General features: G+C 39.7%; 1 protein-coding gene across 1 annotated transcript in view; it reads left to right on the forward strand.

Annotated features, from left to right (window-relative positions):
• Positions 1-18,749, forward strand: part of CAP2 (cyclase associated actin cytoskeleton regulatory protein 2) — a 140,497-nt gene that overhangs the window by 102,356 nt on the left and 19,392 nt on the right. Inside the window, exon 7 of the mRNA XM_022586729.3 lies at positions 2,126-2,231. Within this exon, the coding sequence (XP_022442437.2) occupies positions 2,126-2,231 (106 nt within the window). The remainder of the gene's footprint in view (positions 1-2,125; positions 2,232-18,749) is intronic.

Raw genomic sequence — 18,749 nt, forward strand, 5'->3', positions numbered from 1 at the left:
CTTTTTTGTACATATACAAAGAGAGTATAGTATTTGCTCCTCAATGTCGGCTATTAAGTAGAAAATGTACTTTTGACAGCATCAAGGACAGTTCACTTAAACTTAATGGACCACCTGAAGAGTGTGTAATATGCTGGGGAAATGCAGCCACGGGTGTGGATTTATTCACCTCACTTGCACAAGTAGCCAGACCAGTCCCAAGTCAGCGGTGAGCTTCCAGGATCGATAACCCAAAGCAAGCCCAATACTCCACAACCAGTCACTCAACACCCATTTATGGGTGCACCCAAGCCGGCTGTGTCTTCCTTCTGTGTGAGCTCAGTGAGGGCTGTGGGGTGTTGCAGACTCATTGATGAGGCATTGCCAGTGAGGCAGTCGCATTGCTGCCTACCTGACAGACAGGGCCGTGGGTGGAGGAGGTGAAAGGCAGGCTTCCTTGTGGTTTACACAGAAGGGCTGTGGCCAGTGGACTCTGCATCTGTGCAACCTTTTCGACTGGCTTGGCTGGTTGCTTGGCTCTTTTTCAATAAATGAATAGAGCAGGTTAATTATTTTGACTTTCTAGAGGTCAGACCTCTCTTGAGTCATAATCATTAAGAGTCACACATCCTTCCCATAGCTTCTTACAGGGGAAGTGGAACTGAGGCTGGGTTTGCAGCTGTGGAGGTATAGTTGAGTCCTTCTCAATTTGTTGTCTCTTAGAAACTGACTTCAGGTTAAAAGGCACCATATTGTTATGCGTTATTACAAGTTTTGCTAGAACTTTCTTCAAGTTAAAATCATACTGTAATAGTTAAAAGAAAGATGAATTTGCCTATGCAGGTTTGGACTTTATCCTTTGTTAAACTTTTTAATAGAAGTGTACTGAACGTGCAGCCTGCTTTTTCTAGAATGCCTACAGATGTGTGTTGTATGTACATACACCTGTACATATGCACATGTATGTATTAAATGACCATATATATAAATATATGGGTTTGGGTTTTGATTGTAAAAGTGAGAAAGTGACAATGAAATATGTCATAGATTTGATCATTATAGTCAGTAAATCTAAAGATGTAGAACAAAATCACACTCATGTTTTTCCTCTTTGAGGGGCAGATAATTACGACTTCAGTTCCCCATTTCCCTTTTCTTAAATGGCATGACTTAATACAATGGGATTCTAAACATGCTCGTGGTACTCAGAGCTTTTCAAGGAAAACAAAATATGTCCAGAGACAAGTCATTACTGACAAGAGCTTGAATAATAGAGATTTCCTTCCGTGATTGTCTTCAGATTAATGGCCCAGGTTTGTGATTAAATTTTTGTTAACTGAGATTTCATCATTTTCTCATTTACCACTACTTTATTCAAAGTAGGAAAAAATGTGTGAGTGGAAATAATCCAAAGGAAATGCAACTATTTTTGCCTACCTATAAATTTAATATTTCTAACAGCTCTCCCAATCCTGTATATTAATCCAGCTTTAAAAGTTGGATTAACATTTTACCACTTCTTGGTTCAGTAAAATTGGAATAAAAATACCAGTCATGCCCTGCCTCACTTGCATTTGTCATTATGAGTATCAAATTGAAGTAATTTAAGTGACTGTCCCTTTAGAAGTATTGAGTGTTACCCATTTGTAGGAAGTCATTTTTCTTACTATAGCAACTTTCCATATCAGCCCAGAATTCTCCAATTTGGTTATACTTTCAACCGAATAATTCCACAAATTATTAGAAAACAAACCAAAGGACCTTTTTTCTTTTCTGTACCATTCTCCTGCCTGAAAGTGCATTGTTTTTCATTTTGCATCAGAAGCAGTACGGAGAGAAGTGGTCTCCCCTCCATGTTCATCTCCCCGTGAGAGATGACACGAGGATGAACTGACTAAGTTTGGTGGATGCTCTCTCCGTGGGCCTCTCCACTCCGCACTGGAGCTCAGGTCACTCAGCTCCTCTCAGGGGAGACCAGGACCACCATCCTTTCAAGGTTCTTTTCAGAATCAGTCCACACTGACTGGTCTAGAAAGACAGTTGTTCCAGGGTCATCTGGAGCCTTAGTTACTGGATTGCCATGTGCTCCCCAATGTCTTTAAATAGATCCTAAATCCACTCTCTTCCACTCTCTTTTATGACAAAGTGATTTACGCCATGTGGATTGGGTAAAGTCGTATTTGAACATATGGAGTGAGCTTCAAGCATACATCAAGGAACACCACACTGCAGGCCTTACTTGGAGCAAAACAGTAAGTACCCAGCCCTCTTCCACCTGAGTAACAAAAGGTCATAAAACTATTCATTCTTGGTAGCCTGGCAATTTTAGAATTTACCTCAAGGAAAGCATAAGATAAAATATACATGCAGAGCTGCTTATGAAAATGCCATTGTCATAGGAAAGTCTGGAAACTACCTATATGACACAGAAAAAGAAAATGGTTGAGTTGTCAGAAGAACCCAGTGAAATACTCTGGGGTCATTACGATACCACATATGGTGGTTACATGGGAAATGATTTACCAGTCAATGTTAAGTGATAAAGTAGAATGCAAAAGTTATGAGCACTAAGACGGCATATGTATTAAGAAACTGTGTGAGTAAAATCGAAGGAAACAAGATTTGAAAATAGTTATAATTTTGAGAAGATAGAATTATGAATAGAATGTTTTTTAAATGTTTTAAATTTCCCTTTTGGCATTTTAAAATTTACTAAGTAATATGTTTCAATACTTCGGTAATCCTAGTGCTTTGAATGGTATCCTAGTCCTAGGATAAAATCCCAGCTGTGTCTGTTCCGACTTGAATTCCCACATGAGATTCTAATCTGACTTTTGCCTTCCTCTTCACCTTGTCTCTCCTGTCTTCCCCGTCTCACTGGCCCAGCACTACCAAACTACTTGTGGAATTCTGAACACATGCAGTACTTAGAATGAACCAAATCAAAATGTCATTGTTTCAAAATTTGCAAGTCTCATGTTGTTTAACCTTTATTGTGATGTCCTGAACATATATCATGCTGTATGACCTGAGTTCCCTGGGGAACCCTCTTCCCCAAGACTCAGTTTCAACATCATCTCTTTAAGAAACTTCCATTGAGTGCAGTTCGCTGATGGTCCACTGGTTAGGACTTGGTGCTTTCACTGCCGTGGGCTTGGGTTCAATCCCCGGTCAGGGAACTAAGATCCTGCAAGCTACACAGCTTGGCCCCCCCCAAAAAAAGAAACTTCCATTGATCTCCCTTGGTGCCCCATCTGGTTTGATGGCTCTCCTCTATGCCTCCTTCATATCTTCAGTATACCTCAGTCATATCCCTTTACATATAGAATTGTAATTTTTTGTGTGTTTATGGAGCTCTCCCACTGGATTGGAAACTCATCTCTGTCTCCAGCCCCTCGCATAGTGCCTGGCATGGAGTAAGTACTCAGTAAATAGTTTGAACTAAATCGTGAATTAGGGTACTCTTAGGATCGTCCCTGCTCTTTAAAATCTCTGCACTTGCTATAAAAAGGCTTCCTGTGGAAACTTCAGTCCATTAGAAATGAATGTTACCTTCCAGTTGTCACAGTGGATGGTCTAACCAGAGTAAATGTTGAGAAGATGAAGTGGCATATTTGTGAACTCAGTTTAAAGGTAGAACCCTCACTCTCCCCACAGTCATAACCAGCAGCTAACCTTCACGCAGAACGTTGCTTTCAGTAGCATGGGCTTTATACCAAGGCAGAGTTTGTGGTTTTTCAAAGCAGTATAGGACTTCTACACTTGTTCCCCAACACTTGTGGTACAAATGTTAACACTGACCACTAAAGACTGATGCTTCTTTTTATTTTCTACTTTGCCTGTTTTCTCCATAAGAAATGCAAGATACAGTAAGTTGATTATTTTTCTTCTGCCCACAATATTATGATTCTGTAAAGAGAGTTCATAAACATTTGAAGGGTTTTAATATGGAAGGGTATGTGTGGAGGTAGGTGGGTCTTTGTGTAGACTAATTGGAATTATTTTTCATACATTTCAAATGAGATGCTGTTTTGTTATAGATCAATTTGTCATAAAGGGGAATTGTCACATGTTTGCCATGGAGATAGGACATCATGACAAAACAGAAAACTAAACATCAAGAGTCCTTGGATGTCTTATTATTTCATGATAGATAAATGGAAAAGGAATGAGAATCCATTTGTGGAAAATAATCATGTCAACAGACATTGGCCTATTAAGTCTCCAATGGTGCCCATGGAAAATGAATAGAAAATTACTTTTGAAATGGTTTGAATACCTTTAATGCAATGTACAAAGCTGAGTAATTATGTTTTGAATATAAAAAAGAAGGATCGATTATCACAGATAAATAAATGTAGTTGTTTTCCTTTGTTCTAGAGTGAACACCTATCTTTTCATCATGTTCGTTAGAAATATATGCTTTGTAACAATGAGTTTGAAACTTTTAAAGGCAACCCATAGTAAGAAATATATTTTACACACACACACACACACACACACCCTTCTCACAATACTAAAACAAGTTTCACAAAACAGTACTTTCTTCCACCACGTGGAATGCATTCAGATATTTTCTTTTGTGTTTTACTTCATTTTTAAATAAAATCCTGGCTGAGACCCACTAAATTGATTCCGTGATGCACTAATGGGTCACATCCCACATTTTGAAAAACATGTTGTAAAACATAAATGTTATATAAATATAAATATTTATTTATTTATATAAAATATAATCCTTACAGCATACATTAGGAGGTATGGATTGCCATGATAATAATGACAGCTATTATTTATTGAGCACATGTTATGATGTGGGCAAATTCTATTTAAAATGGTAATCATTATAAAGCAGAGCATCTACTTCACTTCTTTCATGGAAAAGTAGTATGATAAAGTTTTGGCCAGATATTAAAAGTGAGGAATGATTATGTAAGAAAATGTTGGTTCAGTGATAACATCATATATACAAAATCTTTTGACAAACTTTAAGATATATGCATAGAAATATATTTCATAATATTTTTATCTTCTTCTTCTAAAGTTTGGGGTTAAGAAAAACTATTACAAAGTATATTATAAAAATTATAGTTTTTCATTTTAAATCTAAATTAGTAAAAACTATATGAAAGATTCCAAAACATAATCCCTAGAATGAATCAAACTGATTTCTTCTCATTTACTATGGCCTGTTGACATACCAGCAAAATAACTCATAAACAATTACAGCCAGTATCACAGTGTTATTGCAAAGAAGAGGGAAAAGGCTATTAGAATTATCTGATCAAATAGCTTTTGGGAGGAAAAAATAAATAAAAATCATTTCATTTATTTGCCCACTTATCACAAGTCTGCAAAAAGTATGCAGAAGGGTGGGGTGTTGGCACTCGTTGCCACTACAGTACTCAGAAGTTTTAAGAAATGCATTCCATCTCAATGGACAAAGTCAAGAAGCTTATGGCGACTCAACAGCTCAAGTATTTTGAGTAACCATTGTTTTCTTCTATTTTCAAATTGGATTTTGAGATTTGAGCTCTATGGGGTGTTAGTGACCAACAGCATGCTGCTCTAGACTGAGTTTCCAAGCTTGCATTGCTCTGAGAAATGCTCTTTCCCTTGAGTTAACAGTTGGAACTGAACTTGCTGTTCCCACCTCCTAGCCTTTGTGTTCAGACTGCAGCTGTGCCAGGCAACTGTTGTGCCCTTCAGTTGTTCCACAAAATGTAAATCTTTGAGGCCAGCAATTTTTCAGGACAGTGATTGGAGAGAGGGTCCATGTGTGTGCACAAGTGTGCTCGTGTCGGGGTGGGTGCGTTTTGGGGGAGGAAGCAGCTGTGGAGTAATCTATCTGGAATTTCTTGTTACATTTACTGTGGTAAATGGAATCTTCTCATTCGGTCAGCTTTTTTTCACATGACCATGGACTGGAAAGACTCTGTACCAGAAATGACTTGCAGTTTTCAGTTAGTTTAATTATTGGGAACCCTTTTCCATATTAATTTACAGTTTCCTCAGCCCTGGGTTTCAAATGCACTTTGTTGAATAAATTGATCTCTTGGCAGGAACCCAATAGAGACACTATTATTTATCATCCCTTGCAGTTGGTCAGATTTGTAATATTCGTTGGCAGTTCCTGCAAATCAGATAACTTAAGCTGAAAGACAGAGGCCTGATCTTTACGCTTATAATGACCGCAATAACTGATTCTTTTTATGAATTGTCCAGATCAGCATTCCAACTTTTATTCTGTTCTCTGTAGATCTGGCCAGGAAAAGGTCATGAAGATAGTTCTATGAATAGGATACAGTGTGGTTGTTTTCTTAACTTTCTGGTGTGAAATTTGTTGACATATTTTTGTCCTTTTATGTGTCTTTCCAAATTAGTTTTGAGAATAGCCAGGGTATAATTATTTGTAGAATAGAATAAAACTACACATAGATGGACGTGTATAAAGTCTTATGTTGTAGTGATGTAATTCTTTCTACTGATAATGTGGATTTTTTAAATCTGTACACCAGTTGTCATCCATCCTAAACTCCCCTGAACCTCCAGTAAATGAAATCACTGGGAGTGGTCACAATTATAGACAAGGCGGGGTTTGATTTTTCTCAAAGCAGGACACTCTATGATCACTCCTTTTCCCCCAGGTAGATATTTCTTTTCAGCCTTTTTTTTCAATGTAAAGGCCAAATGTCCATTAACAAAGCAAAAGTTTAACAGTTTGCTGGTGATCAAATTAAAACACAGCCAGAGGGCACCCTGACTCATAAATAATGTAGACTCTGTAGCACATGATTAAATATGTATGTCTCGTAAGTTTTCAAGTCTTCTGGCCTCTCTGGTTTCCTCTTGATTTTTACAAGCAAAAACTGTCCTCAATCTTTTATATCAAAGTTTTCATTTAGAACTTGTACCAAACCTGTGCCTTAGGTTTATTAATCAAGGTGAAACCTCAGCCGGTGTGTTGTTTGTCTCTACCACTAGCTCACTGAATACCTCTATAGGTCTACGGAGAGTGGGTCTCTCCAGTCTACCTGACCATATCAGTGGTCAGTCTAGTCATCACTCCTGGGTTTTTAGCTCCCTTTGGGGGCTTTGGGTAGACAGTTCCTTTCGTTCTCCTCTGGAAGAGATCCAGACTGCTCAGAGGGAGTTAGGGGTGTCGTTGACTAACAAAGGAGCTCTAAACACACAGATAATGAAGTTAGGTTGGAAACAGCTCTGAGTTCAGCCTGAAAGAGACTACAGAAATTAAACAAACGTTGCTTAGGCGCCCACCTTCTGTGCACCAGCTTCTCAGCAAGGTGCTGAGAATACAAAGATGGGTACGTGACACAGTAGACACAGTTCCTGTCCACAGAAACTTACATTCTAGCCGAAGAACATAAAAACGACACAACGTGATAGAATAGGGTGAATAGCATGCTAGAGGTAAGCAGAAGCACGATGCTTACATAGACCAGGAAGACGTGGAAGGAATACCCAATCCCGTAGTACAGTGTGGTTCTTGGGCCAGCAGCAATCTGGAGACTTGTTAGAAATGCAGAATCTCAAACATCACCCCAGACCTCCTGAATCAGAACCTGCATTTTAACAAGATTTCCCCAGGTGATTTATATGCATATTAAAATTTGAAAAGCACTACTCTAGTATAGTCATGCTGGACCAAAGGAGTCCAATTTGTGGGAGACTCAAGGAAGACCATTAGTTTTTACTCATTCATTTGTTTAGTAATTCATTTACTTAATAACCATTTATTGGATACCCACCTTGTACAAAGCACACACCAGACATTGTATTAATGCTACAGTTTCTGCCATCAAGCATCAGGTTTTAATTACAATGCAAAAAAATAAATAACAATACAAGGCCATGTTGGAAAATAAACCTTGCTAATTAGACTTCTGGGTGGGCAGGAAGGGCAACAAAGGGCTACATTTGGTATGAGTCTTGTTTTGTTTTGTTATGGTTTTTGGTTTTGTTTTGTTTTTATTGAAGTGTGGTCGATTTATAATATTATATTAGTTTCAGGTGTACTGATTTGGGTCTTGAAGGACAGTAGGAGTTCCCTAGGCAGACAGTAAAGGAAAGGGCAGTTCTTAGCAGAGAATTCAGCAGACAGTTGGGCACAAAGGACATGAACTAAGTACTTTGACAGAAAAGCTGTTAGTTTTGCAGAGCTGAACATGGCAAGAGATGAGGCCAGAAAGGCAAATTGGGGCCATATGGTGGAATCCTTACGTGTTATCCTAAGAAGATGGGTCCATATGTGGTGTGCAGGGTTTTTTCCTTCCCCACAGCCTTTTTTTTTAATTGAAATAAAGTTGATGTACAATATTATGGTACTTTCAGGTGTATTACATAGTGATTTGACCTTTGCATACATTACGAAATGTTCACCACAATAAGTCTAGTAACTATCATTTCCTAAAGTTATTACAATATTATTAACCATATTCCTTGTGCTGCATATTACATCCCTGTGGCTTATTTATTTTATAACTGTAAGTTTGTACCTCTTAACCCTCTTCACTTATTTTGCCTACCACTATCCCCCTCCCCTCTGGCAACTACCCGTTTTTTTCTCTGTATCTATAAGTCTGTTTCATTTTGTTTTGTATGATTGTTTGGTTGGTTTTTTAGATTTCACATATAAGTGAGATCATATGGTATTTTTCTTACTCTAACTTATTTCGCTTAGCATAATACCCTCTAGATCCATCCATGTTGTCACAAATGGCAAGATTTCATTTTTTAAATATTTATTTATTTATTATTTATTTTGGCTGTGCCGGGTCTTACTTGTGGCATACATGTGGGATCTAGTTCCCTGACCAGGGATTGAATCTGGGCCCCTGCCTTGGGAGTGTGGAGTCTTACCCACTGGGCCACCAGGGAAGTCCCAAGATTTCATTTTTTATGGCTGAGTAATATTCCATTGTATATACTTGATATCTTCTTCTTACCACATCTTCTTTACCCATTCACCTGTTGATGGACACTTAGGTTGCTTCCATATCTTGGCTATTGTAAATAATGGCGCATTGAACATAGGGGTACACCATAGGTTTTTAAGCAGAAAGTTACTCACTGTAAATAATGATCTAGTAATTGTTCAGGATAAATGGAAAAGGGGAGAGACTAGAGGCCCTAATACATGTTAGGAGACTTTAGTGGATGCCAAGGATGGCATAATGAGTATGTGACCTTGAGTGTAACAAAGGCAATGGAATGCAAGAGATGAAATGGACACTGATTTGGAGGACAAAAAGAGAGAGAAATCAAATCTAAACTCAAAGTTTCCAATCTGGAAGTCTGGGAGAATAATAGTAACATCAATAAAAATAGGGATATCGACAGGAGGAGCTGGTAGAGAAGCAAGAAAATATTCACCTGAGGGCTTCCCTGGTGGCGCACTGGTTGAGAGTCTGCCTACCAATGCAGGGGACACGGGTTCGTGCCCCGGTCCGGGAAGATCCCACATGCCATGGAGTGGCTGGGCTCGTGAGCCATGGCCGCTGAGCCTGCGCATCCGAGCCTGTGTTCCGCAATGGGAAAGGCCACAACAGTAAGAGGCCCACACACCGGAAAAAAAAAAAAAAGTATTCATTTGTGTTCAAATTGTACTTTTAGAAAGTAAAAAAGTTCAAAAAACAAAGAAACAAGTTCAAAAAACAAAGAAACAAAGTTCGAAGTTACAAAGTCCGAAGTTCTTCAAAAAATATATATATATATTCACCTGAGTTTTCACCATGTTGCATGTGAGGCACAGGTGAGATGTCCAGAGATGTCCATCTAGATGGGGAGGTGGAGCAGGCAGGTGAAATGCAGGTCTGAAGTTCACTGAAGGGGGAAACCTAGAGATGATAGTTAAACAGAAGAGAAGATAGAAAAAGAGAATATGATGAAGGATAAAACCTGGGGGGACACTGTTACTTAAGAATGGAATAAATCGGGCTTCCCTGGTGGCGCAGTGGCTGAGAGTCCGCCTGCCGATGCAGGGGACACGGGTTCGTGCCCCGGTCTGGGAAGATCCCACATGCCGCAGAGTGGCTGGGCCTGTGAGCCATGGCCGCTGAGCCTGCGCGTCCGGAGCCTGAGCTCTGCAACAGGAGAGGCCACAGCAGTGAGAGGCCCACGTACCGCAAAAAAAAAAAAAAAAAAAAGAATGGAATAAATCAATCAAAGAGACAAAGACAAGAAAGAGGAGGAGAACTAAGAGCTGAGGGTCACAAAGCTCTAAGAACAATGGGTTGGCTGATCAATTGTGACAATCTGGGGAGGGTAAGGTTAGAAAAAGGCTGCCAACATCTATCTTATTATTGACTTTTAGAATGCAATTTCTGAAGGGCTGGAGGTAGATGCAGTTTTACGGAATCATGGTGCAAAAAGATTTTGTGTAATGATCTCTTCATTACTTATGGACCAGGTGTCTGACTTGATGGATTATTGCTTATAGCTTCAATTTCTGCCTTTTGAAGTCTGGGGATTATTTGCGGGTTTTATTTTTACCTTTGCTATATCTTCAGTAGAGTAAGTGTAGGTCAGTTTCATACACAGTAGTTTAGAGTTAGCTGTACTATGAAGCTGTAAGCAAGCTTTTTATATTTAGGACTATTTTTATTATCTCATAAATACCTTTGAGTTTTATTGCTAGTTGATAACAATACATAGATGTTTTTAGAGTATTTATTCTCTCCGTAAATCACACAGTAGTGGCTTTTAAAACTGCCTAATTTAATGATGAAGGTTATTTTATTTACTAGGACTTTTTTATAACCAAGAACTCAAACTCTCTAAACCTGGGGGCCAGCAAGTTAATAAATGTTCCTAATTTATTTAAGCCATCACCCTGGGAGTATTTTAATTAAGGTGTGTTCATTTAGAATTCTTTAAGGCATAGTGTTGAAGGCAGTGGTGTAATTGGGGGTGTCCTGTTGACTACTGTCTCCTCCAACCCCTCTTAGGAAAGTCAGGAGGCTGTGGTTTAAAGGTGCAGGCAGAGGTACTCCCCAGAGCAGAGCTGGGGGCGCCTGGATAGGAGGAGACTTTGAACTCGGTGGTCAGTCCCAGCCCAGAGCGAGCCACAATGCCCCACCGCCACCCCTCCACCCCTAGTTTTCATTCATCCCTGAGGTGCCATGCCTCTGGGTCCAACCTCTTAACTCCCTGAGGAATGCCTCAAAGCCTCCACTGCCTGCGGCTGGGCCTCCCGGTAACTGCCGCCAGGGCTGTGTGGCTTTATCTGCCTCCCTGTCCCTCCCCACCTCCAGTGAGCAGGGCGATGGCAATTGAAACTTGGGGCCCGTCCTTTTTAGGATACTAAGTGATAGCAAGTCTTCCCTCCTCACAAGTGAATTTTATCTTTTCAAATGGCCAAAAGCCATTGAGACCCTCTTTGGAGAAGGATTAATTCAAGTAATAACTCTTTTCAGTCAAAAAGAGCAGAATACAAAGGCATGAGTGATTACTTGGTATGTGTGTTTTTGTAAACAGGTCTGAAGGCAGTCCTAAAAGAAAGTTTTGAATACTGGTAGTTTTTTATTAAACAAGTGTGTCGCATCAGAAGCTAATGCTTTGAAAGACAGTACTTATGTGGATCTGTAAGTTCTTGTGTGATTGCTAACAATTCAGTTGCATTTATTTGTTGTAATGACAATGTTCATGTACCCTCCTCCTGGAATCCCCTTCCTCTTGCTTCCCTGTGTCAAATCTGACTCATCCATCCTTCAAGGTCTATTTCGAATGGTCTTGTCTCCCAGAAGCCTCTCTGACCACCCTTGCTTATTACCATGCCCTTCCAAGCTGGAAGTTATCCTTTTCCTCCACAGAACCTCTGTAGTACTTCTTAAAATCTGTACTTCTTTTATGATGCTTAGCACTTTCTACCTTATAAAGCAGTTACTTATTCATTTTGGTAAATATTTATGAAGCACCTACCACGTTTCAGGCACTAGGTGCATTACTGGTGACATTAAGATGAATAATGGGTGGCTCTTCAGAGCTCGGGCTCAAGACATGACCAAACCCAAATTCACAGACAAATAATTACGATATAATGTGAAGTATCATAATAAGGGTGTTCCTAATGAGCCCTTGCAATAGAGAAACAGAAAATTTCCTCTTAGGAGAGTTCCAGAAAACCTACAAAAAGAAGAGAACTTTGAGTTGAGCCTTGAAGGGTATGTAAGAGTTTTCCAGATAGTAAATTGGGGAAGAGCCTTCCAAACAAAGGCACAACCTGAGCAGAAACATGAAGGCTAAGAGCCAGTTGCCTGCTGTCAGGGAGAATGGAAGTGTCTTTTCTCTCCTCTGAGGCTGTGAGCTCATTGAAAGCAGGGTTCTTTCTCATTCTGCATGGGATCTGCAGCAGTGACTGGTACAGGGCCTTAAATACAGACAATGTCCAAACACTTTTGCTAAATTGAACACAGTAATTGGTAATTGCATTTCTTCACAGTGAAATTTCCAGAGGCTTATTCCACTAACTACAAATTGTGTTCATTGTTTAAGAGCCACGTAAATACTGTTCCTTTATTTCTTATATCAAATGATGGTAATGGAAATGTACAATGCATTTTCTTATAGGCAACGGCAATGCCTTCCCTGCACTTGTCCCTTGCCGTCTGCATGCCCCTAATTCCCAGTTGGTATAAACTCAGGAAATACAAGCTAATATTAGATTAAGTAAAAAGGTTTTCTTAAGAAGGGATGGAGGGAAGGTGCAGATTGTCTTCTAAAGGTAAAAGAAACGCTTCATAGAATATAACATAGAGCTAAGTCCAGATTTATTGGTCCAGGTTGCACCCTTGATAGAAGCTGAGCTAATCACAGACACTTTCCCAGACCTTTCCTGCAAAATTTGGAACTGAAATTGAGGCAAAAGTTACTTTGTCTTTAGTGCACCTCAGCTATAAACCTCAGGAGATGCTGATGCTTCTATTTTTTTATTTTTTCCTAAGTAAATAATGTAAATAATACAGAGCCAAACGTAAATCATCTTTACAACAGCTCTCACTTTGCCTCACTCCCCACCACTGCCGTTTACCAAGGATGGATAATTTAAGAAATACAGTTATTTCTCTATGATCCTAAAATCCAGAAGCAAAACAAACTTTAATTCAATGATTGTTCAGATCTAGGCTTTTCTGGCCGAATGAAGTCAGAGTCCAGATAATTCAAGCCACACATCACTCTTGGTCTTACAACTGTTGGCTATCTATAGTTTGTCTCTTTGTTGGGTATATTCTGCTATCTTTAACTCTGGAAATTTTTCCCATGGAAAATTTAATTTTATCTTTCCTTTTTTTATGAGAAATTATATTTTCAAGCTGCCAATGCTGGCAGACAAGAAGAAAAAACAATCTGGGAATCCTAGATTTGGTCCACGGAGCAGTAGCAAAAAATAGGCCAAACCAATCATTAAAGCTACTTATGAAGACAGTTTATGCAAAATAGCAAAATAGCTCAAGGGTCACTTGAGCAAATTAGGTTGTGTTCAACATATTCTCTGGAATCTGCTCTGAGGACTTGGTCTGCTTTTATCAAACATCTCTGCTTTGGGCATGTACAACAGGAATCACCACCTGTGGTTTTTGAAGGGCCACATCCAGATCTATAAATTAGGAAACAGTTAGCATAAAAACACTAAGTTACTGGTTTCCACAAACCGATATAGACTGTGTAAGGTATTCTCAGGCTGTTTTCCAATTTAAAGTTGTTTTTCCTTCTCTGAAGAGACTTTGTTTCTTGTTCTTTTTTCATCTACCGCCATATTTCACATCTCTCCAGATTATCAAAGGAATAACATACAGAGACCCCAGGAGGGTGGGGAGAATGGGGATGAGGAAACCATCAGAAGTTATTGGCGAAACCATGAGATTTGGGTTTTTCATTACCTTTCCTGTTGTACCTCTATGTTGGGCTAAGGGAGTTTGGTGTCTTGCCTCTGAAGAAAAGTGATCAAAATGGACCTTACATTTCCTTCTTAATTGTGGGACCATCTTTTTATTTTGACAGTATATAAGTACCCTTGGTATTTTTATGGCAACTTGAAATTCGAGTAGTATTGTTACCATAGATGAAATAGGAAATATTCCCTAAATTGACTTTTTAAAAATTGTTAATAAACATATGCTTAAAATATTATATAGCTCTTCATTGTAATATTTTTTAACAATTCTGTTTTCTTGGAAAGGCCCCCAGAAACTTTGCTTTCATTGGCAGAAGTCTAAAAATTATAGGTAGTGATAGAAATAAGAGAACAGAGATTAAAGTCACAAATTCACTTTGGTTTATACTCATGTATAAAGGATGATTGTTTGTTTATGTGCAATCTTTTTTCTTGAAAATGGTTGTCTGCCAATAAAAGTGTGGTATAAATATGCATGTGAAATTTGGACATACTTATAGAAATTGACAAATTTGGAAATGTATCAGTCTCGCCAAGTTCTTGATCTAAGTACACCTTTCAGAAAATAGAAACTAGTTTTGATGGCTAAAATATAAACAAACCCTAAACCATGAATTTGTGAAGTATTTTTACTGCTATGAAAACTAGTTTATGTATATAGAAAGTTAGTCTTTAGTTCTGAAACTGTAGTTCTTTTAATCCCTCCCTCCTTTTGTGGTATGTGAGAGGTTTATCATTATCCTGTTTATATGCCATGTTACATTAAGATCATTTCAGATTCTTCATCTTTGGAAAAACTAATAAACAGCATTGGCAAAAGGCTCAGTTGTAAAGCACTGTGAAGTCCTATAGTTTTAGCAGGTTAAAGTAATAAGTCCAAGTGTATTTGTGACTGAAATGGCTTTGTGATTTTTAAACGCTTTATTTGTTTGTTTGTTTGTTTATTTATTTATTTTCGGCTGCGTTGGGTCTTTTTTGCTGCACGTAGGCTTTCCGTAGTTGTGGCAAGCAGAGACTACTCTTCGTTGCGGTGCAGTGGCTTCTCTTGTTGCGGAGCATGGACTCTAGGCGTGTGGGCTTCAGTAGTTGTGGCACGCAGGCTCAGTAGTTGTGGCTCACGGGCTCTAGAGCGCAGGCTCAGTAGTTGCGGTGCACGGGCTTAGTTGCTCCGCGGCATGTGGGATCTTCCTTGACCAGGGATCAAACCCGTGTCCCCTGCATTGGCAGGCAGATTCTTAACCACTGTTCCACCAGGGAAGTCCCTGAACACTTTTAAAGTGTATAATTGGGCACGTGTAATGTACCTGGAAAGCATTAAGTGTAAGCCAGGCGATTAATGGACCAGGCTGTCTCTGAGATGGACAGCAAAAGAGAGAACCTGACCGAGAAACTGAAGACAGCCATCTGTGTGTGTGCGTGAAGGGGAATTGAGGTGGTGGCCATAAGGAAAGGATGGGGGGTGGGCAGGAAACCCATAAACAGTGCCACTGCATGTCAGCTGTTTCATTTTGTAGCTTTATCTGTGATCTCCACAAATACTTACAAAGATGGTGGCTCAAAATATTACTATCACTAAGCTAGTTTTATATAAGAAACATCATAACAAAAGCTCTGCTGTGAGGGACAGAATCCGTCTGTTCCAAGATACTGTCACAGGGGTGATTTTGATTTTCTTGGTCTCTGCCTTTTAAGAAATTGGGAAAAACACACACCAAGATGTAGGTTGCCAGGCCTGCTCTTAAAGTTGGAGATTAATATTACGTGTATATACATTTCTCCCTCAGTCTCTCCTTATAAGACCTGTGTCCTCTACAGAGCATTCGATGGTGTGGCCCCGGCCTAAGTCGTTCTCTGGCTCTTCTGACCCCACTGTCCTGAGGAGAGCTGGCCACACCCTCCTTTGTGCTCCCAGTGTTCCTGTTCACGTGACACACGACACATATCAAACTGAATCTGCAGCTACTATTTTGTGTACTCGACACTCCCACTAGATTATGAGTTTCTTAACAAACAAGACATATGCCTACTTCTTCATCATATACCCAGTTCCTTGCAAGGTAGCTCTAGGCAAATGTGGAATGGACAAACGAGCCTACTTATTCTAATTGACTTTCAGTCTATTAAAGAGGTTCTATTTAGGCCAAACATCTGCTACCCCTATTGCTGAATTTGAAAAATCTTAGACTTTAAAAAGTGAAAGTTGAAAATTCCCCAAAAATGTAACGCTTAAACAGAAAATCTTAGATGGAAAACTTTTCTTTGTAGCTGATTTTTTTTTTTTTTGCCTAAAGAGCTGTGTTTCACTTTTTTGCTTAATTTTATCACAAAGACATAAAACCTCCATCTAAAAGTAGTCTGTTAGTCTTATTTTCAACAGACCCAACAAAGTGGAGAATTGGAGTCCCTTTTGCAGATTATTTAGATCCAAAGCTAGATTGTAGCTGAATTAACTGGATAACTAAGACAGTGGTATGGGCTGTGGGAGATAGAAGTGGTTGTTAATTACATGTGTCAAAACAATGTGGAGATTTCATTTAAGAACTAGAAATAGTTTCCCTTTCAGAATAAAACCTAACTTCCAAAGTAATAAAATGATAGGTAATTATTTCAAGTGACATTTAATGGAAAAAATTCTGATGCACATTAACACATAAATATATTCCATGTAATACAATTATAGAATTTTATATATATAGTATATATAACCAAAACATTACGAGCTTTCCACATGCCACATACAATGGTTTCATTATTTCATAATTATAGTTCATATATTTAAAGGCAGAGGAAGCGGCTGTTCCCAGGACAGTTGAAATTAATTTAGAGAAAGGGATTTGCAGACGTTTTAAAAAGTCTTTGTGCCGCCTCTACCCCGACTCCAAAAAAAAAAAAGTAAATAATCAAACATCTGCTCTCAAAATTAATCTTAATAGAGCTTTCAGAAGCAGCATTGTTAGGTTTTGTGCTGTGTTCTTACAACATAAGTGAACGCTTGTACCCTAAATGCGGCCACTTAAAATCATAAATGGCTTTTTTTTTTTTTTAAGTTGGAAACCATTGTTACAATGGCTTTAATAAAATGTGTTTTTCAGTTGTTTCCAGTTTGGGGTCTAAGATACTTCAGCCTCATTTCGTCAGGATCAGGTAGCATCTTTAAAAAGCAGCTGTGTGGGGGTCGCTGCTCCTTCACTCAGGTTAAGCCTTTCCCCCTTCGACTTCCTTCATTTCGGCCCTCACCTCACCTTTACTTTCCAGTCTGTGTGACCTTGTGCAAGTCACAGGATATCATAATTCTGTAGGTCCTGAGTTTCTAGAAGTGTAATTCTACACTGTAGAAGTAAAATTGTTAGGGTAAAACACACCATAGAAGATTGTTTTATTAAGGGTTTTTTTTAGAAGGACCGGAAATACTCAGATAATTTGCAAGGGAACGGCATCTTTTATTAAATGTCTTTTATTCTGTATGTGTAAATTTGACCCCATAGCCTCTATTCCAGGAAATGAATGCAGTCTGCAACCTAATTAAAGGTTATCCCCTGTGAGTCTCCCAGGACCCTCTCAGGTTCCTGGTGCAGGCTCAGAGACGGAGTTGCCCACTGGAAGTTTCCGTCTGTATCCCTGTACGGCCTTGACTCACAGTGTGAGCTGGGCCAGATCTGCCCCCCTGCCAATGCTCCTTTCCCCTCTTAGCTAGTCTTCCCACAGGGCCCATATCCCATTGAGAACAAGAAGCAGCAGATCCCTCAACAGGCAACCGAGGTTGTAGGCTTGATCTGACCCACTACTTCTCATTCAGTCTAGACAACCTGGTGCATTACCTCTGCCATGAGATTTTATCTTAGATCACACCCAGAGGAAATGCCCTTAAATCTCCAGTCCCCGGGCGGGGGGGCAGGTCCCCATCCCAGAACAACTTGGACACTAGGCAGGAAACTGAGATTTGGGTGCAAGTACCCCATTACTGGCACCTGTGGGTACTCAGGAAAAGTGAATAAGGCAAGAGTCCAGTTGCTAGAACGCAGGCACAGAGTCAGTACAAACTAGTGTCCAGGGTGACTTGATGCTGAGATGCCAGTGTCAGTACTCAAGACATATCCCCATGGGATCAAGCCTGGCTCCAGAGTTGGCCATAGGAGCCCAGTCAGCTGCTAAGGCATTAGAGGGAGGGAGCAAGGAGTAGTGGAGATAAAAATTAAATTATTACACCGCCTCCCAACACTTCACGTATATTTAAGACAGAGGCCCAAGAGCAACATGACATATGTGTAGGGTCGCCCACACCTCTGGTTAATTTGACTAGTGGCTTTTTTTTTTTTTACGTCTGAATACAGCATAAAGGATTTCCCTGAAGAAGACTTTAGAATCAAGCAGGTACGTGCTTGAATTATGTCCCTGCCATTTACTGGCCATTTAATATCGGGTCATACTTTCTGACTTCCTGCTTTATTTTCTGTGAGAGGGGGATTTCAATCCTAGTAATGTGGTTGTGATGACTAAGATGAATCTCAGCACAAAGCATGCCGTGGTTGTTCCCAAACTTGTGCACACATTGGAGTCACCTATAGGGAGCTTCAGAAAATGCCCATGTGCTGCCTCCCCAGAATGTTCCTGCCACGTGGCCTAGGCTTGGCAACTTCTAACAGATCCCCAGATGATTCTGATGTTCAGACAACTTTGGGAACCCCTTGGCATAGAGCCTGTCCTACACTGAGCATTAAATATGTGTTAGATGAGTGGAAACAACCAGAGCCTGGCATGGAAAAGCTTTTCCAGAATTCCTGGCTCCCTTCCTTTCCCTGCCCGTCTCCCCTCTTTCACCGGGGTGCGTGAAGACAGCGTCTGGCTGTGATTCCAATCA

Source organism: Delphinapterus leucas, chromosome 10 (genome assembly GCF_059928025.1).
Source record: "Delphinapterus leucas isolate spDelLeu-1000000601 "Yukka" chromosome 10, BTC_Dleu_Yukka2, whole genome shotgun sequence".
NCBI classification, from domain to species: Eukaryota; Metazoa; Chordata; class Mammalia; order Artiodactyla; family Monodontidae; genus Delphinapterus; species Delphinapterus leucas.